The sequence below is a fragment of the Macaca fascicularis genome, chromosome 7, assembly GCF_037993035.2.
Source record: "Macaca fascicularis isolate 582-1 chromosome 7, T2T-MFA8v1.1".
NCBI lineage: Eukaryota > Metazoa > Chordata > Mammalia > Primates > Cercopithecidae > Macaca > Macaca fascicularis.
The window spans coordinates 124,489,184-124,509,171 of NC_088381.1; the positions used below are offsets into that span (position 1 = coordinate 124,489,184).

General features: G+C 39.1%; 1 protein-coding gene across 18 annotated transcripts in view; it reads left to right on the top strand.

Annotated features, from left to right (window-relative positions):
• TMEM260 (transmembrane protein 260) overlaps positions 1–18,683 on the top strand; it is a 66,153-nt gene extending 47,470 nt beyond the window's left edge. For 10 of the 18 annotated variants that reach the window (XR_012416319.1, XR_012416322.1, XM_005561337.4 and 7 more), the window contains 4 exons: positions 5,592–5,768; positions 8,073–8,126; positions 9,576–9,666; positions 14,017–16,293. Coding sequence is in view for 8 of the 18 variants with exons in the window: in XM_005561337.4 (XP_005561394.2) it covers positions 5,592–5,768; positions 8,073–8,126; positions 9,576–9,666; positions 14,017–14,271 (577 nt within the window). In the remaining 10 variants the exon portion in view is untranslated. Of the gene's footprint in view, positions 1–5,110; positions 5,180–5,591; positions 5,769–8,072; positions 8,213–8,292; positions 8,459–9,575; positions 9,667–14,016; positions 16,294–16,844 lie in introns of those variants that run through there. The other 8 variants (XR_006699554.2, XR_012416321.1, XR_012416316.1 and 5 more) reach the window with 5 other exon arrangements.
• The last annotated feature ends 1,305 nt before the right edge of the window (positions 18,684–19,988 follow it).

Genomic DNA, 19,988 nt, shown 5'->3' on the forward strand with positions numbered 1-19,988 from the left:
TTTTTTCCCCTCAAAGGGATGGACCATCATCACATGAAAGTTATCTAAATGTGTACCTCTGAAAGGAAGCTAGCTAATGTTTAGTGAGCACCTATTATTTTATTTTTAACAAGCAGTAGTATTTACTTTTTAGGGGGTGTGGTATACAGTTCTATGAATTTTAACACATGTGTACATTTGTGTAACCACCACAGCAGTCAGGACACAGAGCAGTCCGTGATTCCATGAACTTTCTTGTGCTGCTCCCGTATAGTCATACTGTCCCCTCAGGCCTAACCTTGGCAACCACTGATCTGTTCTTCATCATTATAGCTTTACCTTTTCCTGAATGTCATATAAATAGAATCAAAGTATGTATGTAACCTATTGATATTGGTATATTTCACTTAGTGTAATGCCTTTGAGAACCATCCTAGTTGCTGTGTGTATCGATAGTTCATTCTTTTTGTTTCTAAGTAATGTTTCATTGTATGGATGTACTGTGGTTTGTTTATCCTTTTACTCATTGAAGGACAGTTGGGTTGTTTCCAGTTTGGGGCGTTTATACGTAGAGCTGCTATAAACGTTCATCTACATGTGTGTGTGAGTATGTTTTTCTGCATAGGGTTGGGATTGAGTTGTTTGTTTTCTTATTGTTGAGTTTTGAAAGATCTGTATATGTTCTAGGTACACAACCTCTGTCAAATATGCAGTTTGTAAATATTGTCTCGCAGTTAGTTCCTTGTCTTTTACAAGTGTCTTTTGCAGAGCAAAACTTTTTTATTTCTTTGAAATTCAAATCCAATTTTTTTCTTCTATGAATTATATTTTTGGTATCATATCTAAGAACTCTTTGCCTAATGCCAGGTCACAAAGATTTTCTCATGTTTTGTTCTATGAGTTCTGTAGTTTTGTTTTTGTGTTTGGATATGAAATTGTCCTCATACTCTTTGCTACAAAGATTATCCTTTCTTCATTGCATTATATTTGCACTTTTCTCTGTCTATACCAAAGGAAAAAAATCTTCTGGGGTTTTTTATTGGTTTTAACTTAATTCATGTTTTTGTGGTTTATCTTTTTCATCCTTTTGTTTCTAACCAACCTATATCATATTTAAAATGGGTGTTTTATAGACAGTATATATTTGAGTCTTGTTTTACTATCTCAGATATCTCTATCTTTAATTGCTGTGTTTAGACCATTTGCATTTAATATAAATATTGATATGCTTACATGTATGTCTACTGTTTTATTGTATTTTTTTAGATTAATTGACTTTTTGTATTTCTTTTTTTTTTTTTTTCTTTTGAGACGAAGTCTCACTCTGTCACCCAGGCAGGAGTACAGTGGCACAATCTTGGCTCACTGCAACCTCTGCCTCCCAGGTTCTAGCGATTCTCCTGCCTCAGCCTCTTAAGTAGCTGGGATTACAGGCATGTGCCTGTAATTTTTGTATTTTTGGTAGAGACAGAGGTTTCACCATTTTGGCCAGGCTGGTCTCAAACTCCTGACCTCAAGTGATCCACCTGCCCTGGCCTCCCAAAGTGCTAGGATTACAGGCGTGAGCCACTGTGCCTGGCTGACTTTTTGTATTTCTTTTTAAAATGTGTATTGAGATTTTTTACTGTATCGCTTGGTAAAGTTTTTGTTGTTTAGTTTTTTTTGAAGTTGGTTGCTGTTGAGATGGCAGCATCCACACTTAACTTTTCATGGTCTACGTAGGAGTAATAATTTACCACTTCAAGCAGAATGTGGAAACCTTACTGCCATATAAGTCTTTTACTTTTTGTGTTATATGTTATGTCAGATAGGGTCATTTTTATTTCAGTAGTCATACAGATATTAAAGAACTTAAGAGAAAAAAATAGTCTACAATATTTATTCAGATACTTACCAGATCTGTTGTTCTTTCTTCAATCCTGATATTCCACATTTTCCTCTTGTATGATTTCCCTTCATTCTGAGGATATTCCTTAAGCATTTCTTTTAAACCAAGACTATTAACAGTGAATTCTCTTAGTTTTCCTTTATCTAAAAATGTCTTTATTTCACCTTCTTTTTTGAAGAATATTTGTGGAAATAGAATTCTGGGTTGATAATACTATTTTCTTCAGCATTTTAAAAATAATACTTTAGGCTGGGCACAATGGCTCATGCCTGTAATTCCAGCACTTTGGGAGGCTGAGGCAGGAGGATTGCTTGAGCCCAGGAGTTCAAGACCAACCTTTACTACATAGGGAAACCCTGTTGCTACAAAAAAAAAAAAAAAAAATTAGCTGGCCGTGGTGGTGCACACCTGTGATCCCAACTACTTGGGCAGCTGAGGTGGGAAGATTGTTTGAATCCAGGAGTTTGAGGCTGCAGTGAGCTATGATTGTGCCACTGTACTCCAGCCTAGGCAACAGAACAAAACCCTATCTCAAAAAAAAAAAAAAAAAAAAAAAAAAAAAAAATGTAAGTTACATTTCTTTGGCCTGTGTAGTAGCTTCTAAGTAGAAATCTATGGTAATTCAAATAATTGTTCCCCTAGGTGAAATGTATTTTCTCTGGCCATTTTCAAGACTTTTTATTTGTCTTTAGTTTTCAGTAGTTTGATTATAATATATTTTAGCATGGATTTCTTTGAGTTAACTTGTTTAGAGTTCACCAAGTTTCTTCAACCTGTAAGATTGTATCTTTCAAAACATTTGGGAACTTTCCATATATTATGTCTTTAAATAATTTTTCCTGTTTCACAGTCTTTCTTTTCTCCTTCTGAGACTCCGATGAAATGAATTTAGACCTTTTGGTACTGTCCCACAGATGCCTGAACTCTGTACATTTTTTCAATGTTTTTCTTTTTTTGTTTAAATTGTATCTCTCTCTCTCTCTCTCTCTCTCTCTCTCTCTCTTCAAATTCCCTGACATACTGTCTCACCAAACTTATATTAAGCTATTTGGTTCCTTTTTATATATTTTACTTTTTTATTGAGCTTCTCCATCTTTCCTTTTGTTTCTAGAGTATTTGCCCTTCTTTGCATGGTTATAATCATTGTTTTAAAGTCTTTGACTGACAATTCTAGCATTTGTGTCATCTTAGAATTGACATCTATTGATTGTCTTTTCCTTTATCAGTTGAGGTTTTTCTGGTTCTTCATATGCTGAGTAATTTTGAATTGTAAAAAAATTTTTTCGTATTTGGGTCTTATTTAAATCCCAAGGAGAATGATGACTTTTTGGTTTGTTTGTTTAGCAAGCCCTTGGCCAGGTTAATCTCAGCTTTCAAATTCTGGCCTGCCTTCTGTGAACTGTGGTTCCAATACCAGTTCTGTTTCCAAAGCATTTGCAGTGCTATTTGGATCAATCCCATGGGTCTGCTACTGTTACCGGTGGCGAGTGTCTGAGTTACTGGCAGCAAACCCATAGAGGTCTGCAGCAACTTCAATTCTTGCCTCCTCAGAAGAAATAATTCAACTGAGGGGCATAAGACAGAAGGAGAGATCAGGGCAAGTTTTAGAGCAGGAGTAAAATTTATTAAAAGCTCTAAAGCAGAAGTGAAAGGAAGGAAACTACACTTGGAAGAAGGCCAAGCAGGAGACTTGAAAGACAAGTTGCCCCATTTGACCTTTGACTCAGGGTTACTATGTTGGCATACTTCTAAGGTCTTGCGTCCCTTCTGCCCTGATTCTTCCCTGGGGTTGAACTGCCTGGTTGTGCAGTAGCCTGCTAGCACTTGGGAGGTGAGAATGTGCACTGTGGACCAGGCACAGTGACTCACGCCCACAATCCCAGCACTTTGGGAAGCTGAGGCCAGTGGATCACCTGAGGTCAGGAGTTCAAGACTAGCCTGGCCAACATGGAAAAACCCTGGCTTTACTAAAAATACAAAAATTAGCCAGGCATGGTGGTACATGCCTGTAATCCCAGCTACTCTGGAGGCTGAGGCAGGATGATTGCTTGAGCCTGGGAGGTGGAAGCTGCAGTGAGCCAAGATCGTGCCACTGCACTCCATCCTGGGCTACAAAGCAAGACTCTGTCTCAAAAAAAAAAAAAAAAAAGAGAGAGAGAGAGAGAGACTGTGCAGTGTGTTTACTGGAGTTGTATGCATGCTCACTTGCGTTCTTCCCTCACTGGTGGAATGGCCCTAGGAGATCATATACCAATTAAACTCTGCTATTTTGCCTCTTAGTGCACATGCTTGAGCCCACTTGTTCAGTTGCTGAGATCTTTTCAGGAAGTTGCTGATCACCAGTTTCAGGTGTTTCTATCTATTGGGAAACTGCCTTTTCCTGGTGCTGGCTGTGACCAGTTACTATTTTAGAGAAGCAGTGTGACAACTGTCTGACCATCACCTGATGGTTTTCTGAAATTCCTGGTGGGGTTGGGGTGGGACGGAGGGGAGCCGTCTCCTGCCCTGCTCATCCTGACTAGCTACCTATGGTAACACTACCGGGTACCCAGTCTGGAACCTGGGTGGTGGTCTGCCCTGTGGTTAATTTTACAAACTCTGTTTAGGGTCAGACCTGTGCATGCTCAGCTCAGAGATAAGCAAGGAGCTTATATACAACTTTATGGGATTACTCTCTTCATCTCTCTCCTTTCTGTGGTCACCCCATTACTTTCCAACTTGCTGGGGCCTTCCTTTTTGGTTCTCTGGCCAGAAAGCTGGGGCTTTAATTTCTTTCTTCTGCTATGCCCTTCCCGTGACTGTGTCTGCATCTGGAGCCAGGCTGAAGGACAGAGAGAGACAAAAAGCAATGGAGATTTGCCCCACACTCTTGGAACCACAATGTCTCTGCTTAGAGAGAAGTTTTGGGTGCCTGCCAACCCACCGCTACTCTCACTATGCTGCTGCCTCCACTAATGCCACAGTGTTGCCTGGCACCTGGGAAAGGAGAGAAGGAAAAAGACCTGGGGGATTTCCTCCACTGTCTCCAAACCTTAGTCCCCTTTTCTACTTCTTGGGCTACAAAAAAATGTGGGGACTTTTCTTGGAGCTTTTTTGGTCCTTATTTGAAACATACTTCTGAGTTTTGAGCTTCCTTTTTTCCCCCAGGGGGGTGGGAGAAAAATGGTAAACTTATCACTAATGTGGTAGAACGTCTAATTCTGGTCTTTTTTCTCAATCTTCTTTCTACCATTTACTTTTCAGAGTCCTCAGATAGCTGCTCCACATATTCTGTGTCCAGGAATTAAAGTTGTGTACAGTGGGAGAGACAAGGTAGACTATAGTTATTCCTTCTTCTCCAGAACTAGAACTTTATTATTATTTTTTTAAATAAATAGAGATGGGGATCTCACTGTGTTGCCCAGGCTGGTCTCAAACCCCTGGCCTCACCTCAGCCCCAAAGTGTTGGGATTACAAGTGTGAACCACCATGTCCAGCCTCTATTATGTTTTGACACTTAATTATATCAGATATCTCATTAATCTTAAACAGCTCTGAAAGATAGTAGTTGTACCTGTTTCACAAATGAGAAGGCTAGACCCAGATAGTTCAGTAATTTTTCCAAAATCATATAGGTAATAAATATTGGGAAAAAAATCTAAAAATGATCTTTCATGAATTATATTTACTTAACATTTAGAACTTTAAATTTTAAGTACATCATGTATTTTTCTGTTTCCAACAGAAAAGAAACATTTGTTTGCATAGGAATTCATGAAGGCGACCCAACCTGGAAAAAGAACTACTCACTTTGGCCATGGGGGTCTTGTGACAAATTAGTTCCTTTGGAGATTGTATTCAACCCTGAGGAATGGATTAAACTTACAAAAAATATCTACAACTGGACTGAAGAATATGGAAGGTATGAACAGCAGTTGCATTTTGATGCATATAAACATAGCAGTTTTGAGTACCCAAAAAAACTACTACATTTTGAGATGCCTTTTAATTTTTTTTGTTTTACTTTTTATTAATTGTTAATATTGTTACTTGCTACCCACAAAATACCATAATACAACAGAAAGAGAACGTGTCTTTCTCGTTCTCCTATTTACAAAACAGTGGGGAGAGCGGAGGGAAGAGGGTGCTGGTTGTGTGGATACCATGATGGAGGATAGATGATGGCACCTTCTACTTCCAAGTCTTTGAATGCTACATCGTCCACCATCCTATAGCGCATTGCCCTAAAAGCGGAAGAGGTTCATTAACTGCAGTTGAACTTTAAAAGGCATTCTGTTGCTTATGATAGTTTCCATTTGCGCAAACTTGTCACTTTTTTTTTCTTTAGGAATGGCAGATAACTTCTCTGTGAGGGAAGACTCAGCTTTAAGTAACTTTGTTTTCAGAGTTTCTTGGCATCAACCTGGTTATGTTTTAGAGGCATTACTAGCCTTCCTTTAAGCATTTCTACATAGAGTTTACTCTTTCCTATACAGAAAATGAGTCACTATCTAGGCTGCTCTACCTATGGAGTAGCGATTCTTTTACTTGCTTTCACACATACACAGAGTCACTATCTAAAGAAATGTGCCTCCAATACTTACTTTTGAAATTATGAATTATTTAAAGATTATATAACCTATTGCTTATAGGTTAAGAGCAACAGACAAGATTATATTTTAAAATACTGTAAAGGTTTTTTGAAAAGTCAGTATGCACAAATACAGACCACATTGTTGTATAACAGCCAGAGATGGATGATCAAAGCACTCTACGGCCATCATAAGAAAAAGAACAGCTGAACAACTCGTACCAGTACATAACATTGCTCACTATCCCCATTCTATCAAATATATACATAGTAAGAAAATTTTTAATTAAGAGAAAGAAAAATCAAATGGCTTGGCCATTGTTCTTTGAGCAGCATCAAAGCTCCAGCAGTGATTTCCCAAGCCAGGAGTCCCTTCTCTTCAGGCTGATCCCCTTGTCTCACAGCTCTTTGGCTCTTACTTCTGTCCATAGAGTGACCTACACTTCACCTCTGCCCTGTTGCCATCTAACATACAGTTCTTATGAACGGCTGGCTCCCCAGATACTTCCAATGTCTTCCCATTGATCTTCTGTTTGCTCTCTTGAGGCATGGGAGCTCATTATGCAGATTAAAAAGATAGAACTAGAACTACCATTTGACCCAGCCATCCCATTACTGGGTATATACCCAAAGGATTCTAAATCATGCTGCTATAAAGACATGCACACGTATGTTTATTGCAGCACTATTCACAATAGCAGAGACTTGGAACCAACCCAAATGTCCATCAGTGATAGACTGGATTAAGAAAATGTGGCACATATACACCATGGAATACTATGCAGCCATAAAAAAGGATAAGTTCATGTCCTTTGTAGGGACATGGATGAAGCTGGAAACCATCATTCTTAGCAAGCTATCACAAGGACAGAAAACCAAACACCACGTTTTCACTCATAGATGGGAATTGAACAATGAGAACACTTGGACACAGGAAGGGGAACATCACACACTGGGTCCTGTGGTGGGGTGATGGGAGGGGGGAGGAATACCATTAGGAGATATACTTAATGTAAATGATGAGTTAATGGGTGCAGCACACCAACATGGCACATGTATACATATGTAGCAAACCTGCACATTGTGCACATGTACCCTAGAACTTAAAGTATAATTTTTAAAAATTTTAAAAAAGATATTTACCAAAACCCAAACTTCCTTATAATTCAACTTTTTTAGGAGAACAAGTTTATTAATTTGATCACTATCAGTATTTCAAGATTCATCTTATTTTATTGGCCTTGTCAGATGATAAAACAGTCATGATGTATCCTTTGCAAAGATGTGGATGATGGCTGGGCATAGTGGCTCACGCCTGTAATCCCAGTACTTTGGGAGGCCAAAGCAGGTGATCACTTAAGGTCAGGAGTTCGAAACCAGCCTAGGCAACATGGTGAAACTCCATTTCTACTAAAAATACAAAAATTAGCTGGATGTGGTGGCGGGTGCCTGTAATCCCAGCTACTTGGGAGGCCAGGGCTGGAGAATCACTTGAACCCAGGAGGCGGAGGTTGCAGTGAGCCGAGATCACACCATTGCATTCCAGCCTGGGCAACAAGAGCAAAATTCTTTCTCAAAAAAAAAAAAAAAAAATGTGGATGACAGAAAAATATTACTGTTTTCTTGTAACTACAGGTTTGATCCATCTTCTTGGGAATCTGTGGCCAATGAAGAAATGTGGCAAGCGAGGTGACTAATCTACATTTTTGTGTGTGCAGTCTATTTTTAATATGACAGGGAAGTAGCCTATGGCAGTTTTAATTTCAAGAGTAGGGGTGAGTAGTGATAATGAAAATAACATTTATGAGCAATTATGTTTTTGAGGCACTGTGCTAATCATACGTGAATATTTCAGTTCATCCCCACAATAACCTCTGAGGTTATTGTTTTATAAAAGAACAAACTGGATGTGGAAAGGCTACTTGTCCAAGGGCACACTGCTGCTATTGATGGAGTCCAAAGTTCACATCTGTCTGCCTCTGGAACACTCATCTCTCCTATGCTTTCTTGCCTTAATTAAAGTGAGTGTAATTGATTGAGTAGAAATTAATCATTACAACCTTGCCTCCATTTGTAATGTGCCTGTTAATTAGTTAAGCACTTATTTAATACTTACTGGAGGCCAGGCACCGTGCTAGGCATTGAAGCTACACATATGAATACGACACACTTCCTACCCTCATGAAGTGCATAGTCTAATGAGCAGACAGACATGTTAAAGGAGATTAGAATATTAATCTGATGGAGCCTATACTTTCCTGTAGTTCAGAGAAGAGAGAGGTCATCCTGTCCTATATGGAACATTTCATAGTGATGCAACTTCTTTTGGTTCCTGTCATTTTTTTTTTTTTAATCATAATAACACTAACAAACTTTGGCCTAAGTATTAATGTAAAAGTCCTAAGTAATGCAGACGGAGTATCTTGTACATAGGGAGTGCTTCCTTCAGCAAAAATGTATTGATGTCCAGTCTGAGCCAGGGACTGTACACGGAGAACAGTTATGATACAAACAGCTTACATAAGTTCGAAGAGGTTTTTAAATAGTGGTCAAGAAATACAGCTGCAAAATAATGATTGTAAATATAGATCAAGGATATACCGTATGTTTGCACAATTTACTGTGATTGAATGTGGGAAAGCTGGGAAGAAATCACATAAAAGAAGAAAGCAGGTCATTATTTACACAGGTATTGATTTAATTGGTGTTCTGAATACAACCTGGATGAGTTCATGGGGTCTAAGGGTCTAGTCACCTTGGAAGAACTGGGCACACATGGCATGAACTTCATGATGGGTACCTTAAGGGATGTGTTGGCTAACTCAGCAGGTTTCCCTTTTCCTGGCTTCTCTTGCATAACAATAATGTACATTTGGAGGATGAACAGTGTACAATAGTGATGACGAGTGTAGGCTTTTTTCCTAAAAGATTTAGTCATTAGTGTGAATTCAGCATCTTGTCGGGTTGGTGGAGGGATTGTTGTTGGTTCAGAGCAAATGTCCATGAATATGAGAGAACTGAAAATAATACAATAAAGAATTTTGTACATCCCTTATCAGTGGAGAAGCCTGGAAGATTTAGCCCTGAATGTGCAATTGACTGTATGATTTTAATGAAGGTTCCTATCCCCACCCCCAGGATGAAAACACCATTCTTCATCTTTAACCTGGCAGAAACTGCTCACATGCCTTCAAAAGTGAAAGCTCAACTCTACGCTCATGCATATGACGTATGTTATACTTTTATATATAGATATAGATGTATTTGGTGGGAAGGTGATGGTGATTGTTCGGGATGGATAGAGGGTATATCACATTATAATTTTTATTCTTTTATTTCCCTCTTAATTTGGGCGTTATAAAGCAGCACATATGTACAAATCCTCAATTGTATCACAATATCCAAAGTAAATGGCTCTGGTAAGCAGAATAATACCTCCCACCCAAAAAAAGATGTCTATGTCCTAATCTCCACAACCTATGAATATGTTACCTATGTAACAAAGCAGGGGTGGGAGGATTAAGTTAGGGGTCTTGAGACAGGGGTTATCCCAGATTATCCAGGTGGGCCCAACATAATCATAAAGGTCCTCATGAAAGGGAAGCAGGCAGGTCAGAGTCAGAGTCAGAGTAGTAGACCTGATGCAGACGCAGAGGGCAGAGAGAGAGACTTGAAGATTCTACATGCTGACTTTGCAGATGGAGGAAGGGGCCAGGAGTACAAGAGTTCAGGCCACCTCTGGAGGAAGTAGGAAAGGGTAAGGAAACAGATTCTCCTCTAGAGCCTCCTGAAGGAGCACAGTCATGCTGGTTTTATGACTTCTCACCTCCAGAAGTGCGAGGTGATAATTGTATGTTGTTTTAAGCCACTATGTTTGTGGTAATTTGTTACAGTGGCAATAGGAAACTAATATAACAGCTTAATATAAAACAAGTTCTAGCTGGTTACTCTCTCTGCAAAAGTCATGACCCTGGCTCCACTTGAAATGATAGGGCCGTGGCTTGTTGAGATTTCATGAGAAGAGAGAGAGTCATGGAGGGTGGCTCTGTCTTCTAACTGGCCCCAGGAAGCCAAATGAACCTTCGGAAGACACAGCCACACTGAAGATCTTGCACACATCGGTCCTCTCTGATGGGAAGTGGGAGCAGATACAGGAGGCTTGCTGTGGCACTATTGTAACCAAGTCTCTGCTTTGCTGTGACTTATGGCACTGGGCACTTCAGACACTTGCAGAGTCTGCTCTATAGGAAACTAATATCCTGACAAGGGCCAATGAAAATAGAGGGTAGGACCTGTATATATGAGCAGCTGAGATATTTCTGCCATCTCTAGACTGCTGTGGTTCTACTCAGCCAGGACAAATAGCATGGTGTCCAATCAGTATGACTACTTTTACTCCTCGATTGTGATCTCTGGTTCCTTGTTTATTCACTTATATTCACTCACAAGGCATTTCTTGAGCACCCACTCCATAGCAAATAGTGTGCTGCAGACAGTTAAGTCTTATCCCTGCTATCAAAAAGGTGGCAGGCTAGAGAGAGAGACAGAAGATCAAGTCCTCAGTCACAGTTCAGACTTGAGAGTGCTGTGAGAGGCACGCAGAGGTGCTACGGAAACCCAGAGCACTGGACCGGAGCAAGCTGGGGAGTAGGCTGGTGAGGGAGGAAGGAAGGGAAGGCTTCCAGAGGGGATGTCATTGGAGTGTCATCTTGAAAGATCAGAAGGAGCTAACCAGACAGATGGTAGGGCAAGGAGGCGAGAGAGGGAGGGGAGAGCAGTCCATAAGGAGCGAGCCATGGGGGCAAAGGCGGAACCCTCTGAGGCACCCCACTTGAGGACAGCAAGATACCCGATTATAGAAGGCAGCATGCTGGAGTTCTGTCTGGCAGTAGGGAGGCCCAGCTTCTAGGCCCACTCTGCCGTTAATTGTCAACTGTGAGTCAATGAACCTTTCCAGGCCTTTATTTTTTTTTTTTTTTCTAAAAAAGAAAATGGGCTTTAAACTTGAAAAGATCATCTTTCATATCCTGTTCATATAATAATCCTGTTTATCTCTAATACCTTCTAATTCTTTGAAAAGTAATATTTAGTTGGGAGAAAGCTGAGACTTACTGATACTTTATATTCTCATCAGTGACCACTTCCATGGTGCGTTGTTAGGCTACTACTAAAGCTCGCTTGTGGATTTGTTGTCCCTTTGGGTCAGCAAGCTCTATTTTTTTTCAGTGAATACAGATTATTGGTATCTCCTTTGCATAGTCTCCAGATGTGTGACAATGTTTACAAGACAAATGAGGCCAATTACTTCATGGTAATTACTTAATTACCACCCCTAGTGCTAGTTTTTCAAGAATGTTCTTGTTAGGTGTAAAGAATATATTTTTGTTGCTGTTTACATTATCCTACTCAATAGCTCATACAGAATATTAAGTTCAGGTGACTTAATAACTTAGGCATGGTGGGGGAGCAGGGCAGGGAGTAGCCAATTTATTCCTATAGGAATAAATTGCATCATTTGAAGGTGTCCTGCTGCCTGAAGACCAGTAGGTGGGTCATGAATGAGCCTCCATTCTCTGGAGCAGTTGGGGAAATGCTCCTGGAAGTATTGGCATCTATTTTGGACTTCAGCACCTTAGTGTGGGTTGGTGGGGTGGGGATGGTTAATGGGTACAAAAATATAGTTAGACAGAATGAATACAATCTAGTATTTGATAGCACAACAGGGTAACTACAGCCAACAACATTATGATACATATAAAAATAACTAGAAGAGTATAATTGGATTGTAACACAAAGAAGGGATAAATGCTTGAGGTGATGGATACCCCATTTACTCTGATGTGATTATTATGCATGGCAGGCCTGTATCAAAATATCTCATGTACCTTATAAATATATACACCAACTGTGTACCTGCAAAAATTAAAAATAAAAAAGTAGCAAACATGAATCTAACAGGTTTATATTTCTATAGAAATATGTATTATACTTAATTTACAAAATAAAATTGGTATGTATAAAGCAACAACAACAACAACAAAAACTTAGTAGGATTTTGAAAACTGGACAGCTCCTGAATGCCTACTTTGTGTAGGGCAGCATGCTACAGCCTTTATATCCGTGTCTTATCAGAGGAGGCCTCAGGAAGAGAAACCACTGGACAAAAAATGATGAGGAAAAGGGTAAAGCAACTTTGGATATTTTACCAAGAGGATAAAAGGGTAGGAGGCTCACAGTAATCTTGATGTATATGAAAGCGCATGGTGATTCTTTCCCATTTTTTCTTTCTTTTCTATTTATTTATTTTTTATAATTAGAGATGGGGGTCTTGCTTTGTGGGCCAGGCTGCTCTCCCACTCCTGGTCTCCAGCAATCCTCTGGCCTCGGCCTCCCAAAGTGCAGGGATTGCAGGCATGGGCCACCATGCCCAGCCTCTTCCCTATTGTATAAAATCAAGGGAACTAAGGGGAAATTTGCTTTAAAAGGCAGCTGGATGACTGAGGGTTATTGACTATTGAAACAATATATCAAACATGGATTATGGAATTTTTCGTGAGGGTGGTATTTTAAAATAGGTATGCATTTGTCTGCCCTGGAGTAGGAATTGGAAAAATAGATAATATGATTGGGTTTCTTTTAACTAAACGATGTCATGTCTAATTCAAAAAGCACTTGTCCCTTGGAGAAAGCACTATTGCTTTCCTGTGGTCTCAGAAAGTCTACAGGTTAAACGCCTGTGAATACAGCTCTAACTTGACAATCTCCAAGAAAGCTGTGAGATTCCCAAATAAGCAACTGTAATATTCCATTTTGCAGATTTATGTGTTTTATTTGTTAAATTTTTGATGTGTTTCCTCTAGAAAACTCAATATCAAAAAATCTAACTCTATACAATTAATACTCTCTCTGATGTTGAAAAGCAAAATTCTAAATTCCTATGGGCAAAGTTTTAACTATCAAAATTGTAAATTACAGGATACTGTGAAGCTTTTCAGTATCTCACTTTAAGGATATCTCTTAAATTCTGTCACACTCAGCCTCTGTGATGATGAATTTGTCTGGATTGTTTTATCGTTGCTATTGTTATTAGTGTTATTTTTAATGTAGAGAGAAATTTCTGTCAAAAATGTGGGACAAAAATTTAAATTCCTTCAAGTTCTTTTTCCAGGCAGTCTTCTAAAGAAAGCTGTTTCTTTTTCCTCCAACAGCTAAATTTAGAGTTTCAACTCTTCTGCCTGTTGAGTAAATAGCTTTCCATGAATTAAAACTAAATCCCTTCCCCAGAACATCTTTCTGGAGGAAGAGTATTTTGTCCTAACACAGTGTGTCTCAGGTTTCCCCTGCAACATCCGAAAACCTCAGAAGCAGTTTTAGATGCAGCATATTTGCCTCCTGCTACTGTAATAATTACAGTAATATTCTTGCATTTTCTGCATGGCCTAGCAATGATTAGATTTTTACTGGAGACTGCTTGAATTTTTTGTTTCTTGTTATTAATTCCTCTGTGGTTTTTTTGTTTGTTTTTGAAAAAAAAGTCAAAGAATAACAATGGAATACCAACATTTCTGCTGTTTTCTAGCTTTATAAGGAGATTGTCTATTTGCAAAAGGAGCACCCAGTGAATTGGCACAAGAACTATGCCATTGCCTGTGAGCGGATGCTGCGTCTTCAGGCAAGAGATGCAGACCCTGAAGTGCTGTTATCTGAAACCATCAGACATTTCCATCTGTACTCTCAGAAAGCACGGAATGATCCACAGCAAGCTGATATTTTAGGTGCTCTAAAGCACCTAAGAAAAGAACTGCAAAGTCTGAGAAACAGGAAAAATGTCTGACACAGCAAAATATGAAAAACCTGCTCATCATTCAGCTTCCAAAATTCTGAAGTCCGGAAGTTTTTTCTTCAAGAAAAGAAGCTGCATAAAAAATTTAAAACTAAGTCATCTCCCAGATATAAGTAACATGGTCCAGCAGTACTGTTTAATGGGGTGTTCAGTGACTAAGATCTACTATTTATGCAAAATTCTGTTTATCCCATGTTACCAAATTACCATTTCAGTGAGAAGCTTTATGAAAAGTCTTCTGACTTGCAGTCTTTTACCAGATGACTGCGCTGGATTAGATTCTAGAAGAGAATGAACCATTTTCATATAACTAAATATTGACCATGAACTGTTTAAGGGCCATGCTTATTGGAATCAGTTTTAAAGTTAAATTCTTTTGATATTAATACCAGACCAAAGACATTTTCTGTTTCCTGAACAAAAAGAATGAATCATGTTAGGCTTTAGGTGAGAGTACATTTTTTACAAAGTAGCTATAGTTGTTACATAGTCTTACACTTCAAGCTAAGCACCAAGTGGGTGATATTTTGAAAAAAGTTTGCGTTTTACTGTCTTAGATCGTTCTCGGAAATCACTGAAAAAGAAAAAAGCTAATTTGATGTTTGCTTATTTCAGCTGCAGAAACTGGTGAGTAAAAAGGATTTTGCATTTTCTTAATTAATTTTATATTTATGTTTTATTTCTATTTGGACTCAGAGATCTAGGCCCAATAATTAGTAGGCTCTTGCTGCCAAAATGCAAAGGGGAAAAAAAAGGCAGGGATTGGGGGGGATGGGGGAAGTGGCTCAATAAATTCATTTCTGTTACAAGCATCTTTTATACATATTACTAAAGAGAACATAGTAAGAAATGCAAATAATAGTTCTTTATTTTATTATGACAGTTAATTAATAGCAACCTGTTTTAATGAATAAAGTCACTCAGAGTCCTTCAGCACTTCCTAAGTAGAGGCCAGAATCTGTAGGGCTTCTTTTCCCCCCAATTGTATAGCTCCTAGACTCCAAGCACTATATAGGCCCCTGTATAGAAATGCTCACTAATGAAGAGGGAGGGCTAGAAGCTTGTCTGCATTCAAAGATCACTGGTGAGTCATTCAGCAAGAAAAGGCCCCTTACCAGGAATAGTCACAGTTCCGTGGCATTGTACTAGCAAAAGGGTCTGATCAAAGGTCTCCTGTGGAGCTTGCATGGTTCCCTTTCATACGACGACCATAATTAAAACCACTAATTCTCTTTTAAAATGCTGCAGGATGCCATGTAGGCATCTGTCTGGAGTGTCCTTTGTGATGTCATAAGCTGTTAAGGACCAGTGCCGAGGGCTTTTGAGTGAAATGCCAGTCATGAAGGTGCTTCAAGACAAGGGTGCCTCTAAAAGCTTGACAGGGCCTTGACTGCACAATTCGAGCTGAATTTGCCCCTTGTCAGCTGCCAGTAAATAAATCTCAAAGGGGGAAAAGCTGAAGTTTCATTACCTGATCCATGGGGCTTTGTTGGTTTTGGCATCACACAGGGGAAGCTCTTGCCCCTCCATTCTCTGGATTTGAAGATGTCCATTGGAGCCTGCAGTGCCTGGACAGGGTTCAGAGCGGAACCTTTTGAAGAGTGTCAATAGTTGTAACAGTTCAGCTGTTAGGAAGACAAATAAATGGAGGAGCTCATTAATCCGCTTTTGGCTCTCAGTGCCTTTTGCCCTTTTATCACAGCCTTATTAGGCTCCTACTCATCTTGAACCAGAAAAAAATGAATTGAAGTTGTTGAGTACTAATTGGCAAAGACTTTTAATCATGGGCCAAGAACTTTCACTGACTTGAAAGTAACTTCTCCACAGGGAAGGACCAAAAACCTGGTTTACCTTAAAACAAAAACCTGTTGGAGTTCAGTGTGGTGTAAAAATGTAAGGAAGCGTTGATAAATTGTCTAAGTTTATCCATTCGAAAGAAATTGTGTAAGATTATGATATTCTCTTTTCTTTTAAAAAAGAAAGTACAATAAAATTCAAACATTTCTTAGGAAAGCATTGTCTTTATTGGTTCGGAAAAGAGATTGCACACATGTGTGATGGTCGTGTTTGTTTCTGAACATCTATACACAGGTATGTGAATATCCATCTCTGCATCTGCATACACATGTGGTGTTTGAGGAACCTCATTGAAAGTGATATTTCCTATTAGTCGCCTTAAGAATGGCAAATGAAGACCTCTTTTTGAGAATCTCTGCTTTTAAATATTTTTAAAATATGTGTCTGTACTATGGAGATATGTGTATGGCTGAATGTGCTTTATGTATAGATTATTGTCAAACGGTACATAGATTATTTTGTGTGTGTGCAACAACGGCTTTGGGCCACTCTGTCTTTGAGAAACCAATGATATAATAGCCCAGAGTAGATAGGATCATAATAAGTTTCTAAAAACCACTGGTAAATGAAAAACTAGTAAACTGAGCTGAGATTTAGGGATGTTGGGCTTCATTCCCAGATCAACTACTTTGGAGAATCCTTTCCTTTCTGTTAGACGAGGTTAAACAAGTTGCTTTCTTTTTCTTTCTCTTACTTTCCTTGGCTAGTGTACAGACACCACAAAATCTGATAAAAGCGGTTTCCTGTAGTCTGACCCCCAACACTGAGGGGACTGTGATGGAGGTGACTTCTCATGCAGGATTTGGCCAGCGTTCTCCTAGCAGTGTCCTGGGAGTGCCATGGGTTGGCAAGACGACAGGAACTCCACAAGGCCAAATTCTGCCTGGACTTCGGCCTGAGGTGCCAATGAAACTGTCTGCCTCTCCACATGCATCAGGGCCCTGCCGCCCTGGCACCAAGGCTGGCACGCACCAGAGGGCAAGTGGAGAAGTGGATGGTGGCTCTCAAGTTATCTAACCACTGGGTGGGCTGCACTCCCTGTGCCCCCCTGTTCCTTCTGATGGGAGTATGCTTGGTTCTTGGTATTGACTTGCCTTTTTTTGTTTTTTTAAAAGAACCCATTTTGTTAAATGCTTCTGTTCTATTACTCAAAATGTAGCCAAAATAGAAGGGAATCAATTACTAGTGTATTATTTTGAAAGCTTAAAACAGAAATTGTGAAATGTTATTTCTGCTCATATTCTTAGTGTTTTCTCTTGGTAGAACCATAATGTTTAGCCTTTATGATATTTAAAACCCATTTTGAGTGTTAGGGTTGTTTTTATGATACCCTGCTGGTAATTTTAAGTCATCAGGCTAGGATATGAAGAGTAGTTTTTTAAGTTTGTTTTAAAAGTGAAATATTGTGAATCTTTAATCATAGTTCTCATCAATATCCCTCAGAATGTTTAAATGTTAATGCTTTAATATTTAGGGAAAAATTTTATACCAAAGGTTGAAAAAAAAGAAAAAAGAATCCTGTTACTCTGACTTCTGGTATGTTTTATAAATGCATCAACACAGGATATTACTTAAAATTCTGTTCTGACTGGCTTCAAGTCTTATGGTTAGGTAAAGAAAACAACTTCAGCCCAGTAAGAGATTCACATTTTGTTGTGAATGCAAACCATTCTAATGCTGATACTCACAAACAAATAACTAATGTTTCCAGGGATTCTGGGAACATCTAAAGGCTAGGATCTTGGCACAGCATTACAGAGCAAACAAGGAGCTAAAGCTTTAGCAGTGATCATATTCAATGAAGACATCATTGTCAGTACCCTCTAAAGGTCTGTTTGATTTGGATCAGCACAGACAGTATTTTTTAAATAGCCCCAGGAATAGTACAGTATGCTTACTCAGCTATAGAAAATTAAACAGGAAGATATCCTGAAAAGGGGGTTTTTCAGGAAAAAAAATTCTGATTGCTCTTCAATAATGTAACATACATTTGATGGATATTATATGTACTAGAAAGATTAGCTCATGCCATATTGGAAAAAAAAAAAAAGGGTGGTGATGCCACATGAGAAGGACAAGTAGCAGTTCCAACACTGTACATGTGAAGCCAACAATTATTAGCCTGAAAGTGGAGTTCTCTGGCTCTTTGCTGCAGATCCAAAGTTAGGGGTGAGGGTTAATTTTCAATACAGACATTGCTATGATATTAAAAAGTTGAGTTGACAAGGTTGAGAAAGTTACAAGATAAAGGTCAAGACACAAAGACACAATTATTAGACCCTACTCCTATCCCAGTGATCCAGCCTCACAGAGCAGCTGCAGAGTTGCAAGTCTTCTGGTACATAGTTGCCATTAGATGAGGATAAGTATAATAAAAGATAAATAGAAATAAGCCAAATCTAAGGTTTAACCATTTCAAAACTTTAACTTTAGGATTTGTTGTAATTCTCGTATAAGAAGTATGGGGTGAAGAACAACATATGGAAATGGCATAAAATCTTTTTATCATTAAGTTCATTGTATAATAAACACTGCAAGCTAACAAATGGAGATTATGTCCTTTTTTAAAAAATTTTTTTTTTGAGTTAGAGTCTCACTGTGTTGCCCAGGCTGGAGAGCAGTGGCGCAATCTTGGCTCACTGTAAGCTCCGCCTCCAAGGTTCACGCCATTCTCCTGCCTCAGCCTCCCGAGTAGCTGGGACTGCAGGCGCCTGCCACCACACCCGGCTAATTTTTTGTATTTTTAGTAGAGACGGAGTTTCACCGTGTTAGCCAGGATGGTCTCGATCTCCTGACCTCGTGATCCACCTGCCTCGGCCTCCCAGAGTGCTGGGATTACAGGAGTGAGCCCCCGCGCCCGACCATGTCCTGTTTTCAAAATAACAAACGATGATCGTCTTCTATTTAGAAGTGTTATCTGAAAGGGCATTTTTTGAAATGTAACCTTTTGAAGAAGGTACTTGATATTTCTCTCAGCTAAATGAAATATTCCCTTAGATAGTTGAACTGTTGAAGGTATCTTTAATACCAGTGGTGGTTGTTCACATATAAAAGCGTGTGTGATTAAAACTGAAAGGGGAAAACTGAAAGGGGAACACTGCTTGGAAAATCATACCCAGTTTTCTCATCCTTGGATTATGGACCTAAATGAATCACCCATTACCCTGGATCCTTGAGTATCAGCTAAGAATTCAGGGCCAGGAATGGTGGCTTATGCCTGTAATCCCAGAACTCTCGGAGGCTGAGGCAGGTGGATCGCTTGAGTCCAAGAGTTTGAGACCATCCTGGGCAACGTGGTGAAACCTTGTCTCTACAAAAGAAATACAAAAATTAGCAGGGCAAGGTGGCATGCACCTGTAGTTCCAGCTACACGAGAGGCTGAGGGCAGGAGGGTCCCTTAAGCCTGGGAGGTGGAGGTTGAAGTGGGCTGTGATTGCACCACTGCCCTCCAGCCTTGGTGACACTGTCTCAAAAAAAAAAAAAAAAAAAGTTATTATAAAAATTCAAGAGCTTTTAAAAATTACTCTTGCAAAAGCTACAAAAACTTTAAAGAGGATTGTTTATATATGGAAAATGATCTATTTATCAAAAAAACTAGGGTTCCTTAGTGTAACAGGTGAAAGGAAGTTTTCAAAAAAGTTCATTCTTAGAAGCATAAAAAACTAGAGTTCAGTCATGCAGAGCTTAAAACAAGCAACTTCACCGATAGAGAATACTCGTACTTAGTGTTTGTTTTTACTTAGAGAGTCATAATTTTCCACTAAAATTATAGCATATTCACTCAATATGTGGATTGTGTCTACACAGTTAAGTTTCTCTTTCAGTGATTAGAATTTTAGCCCTTAACCTAT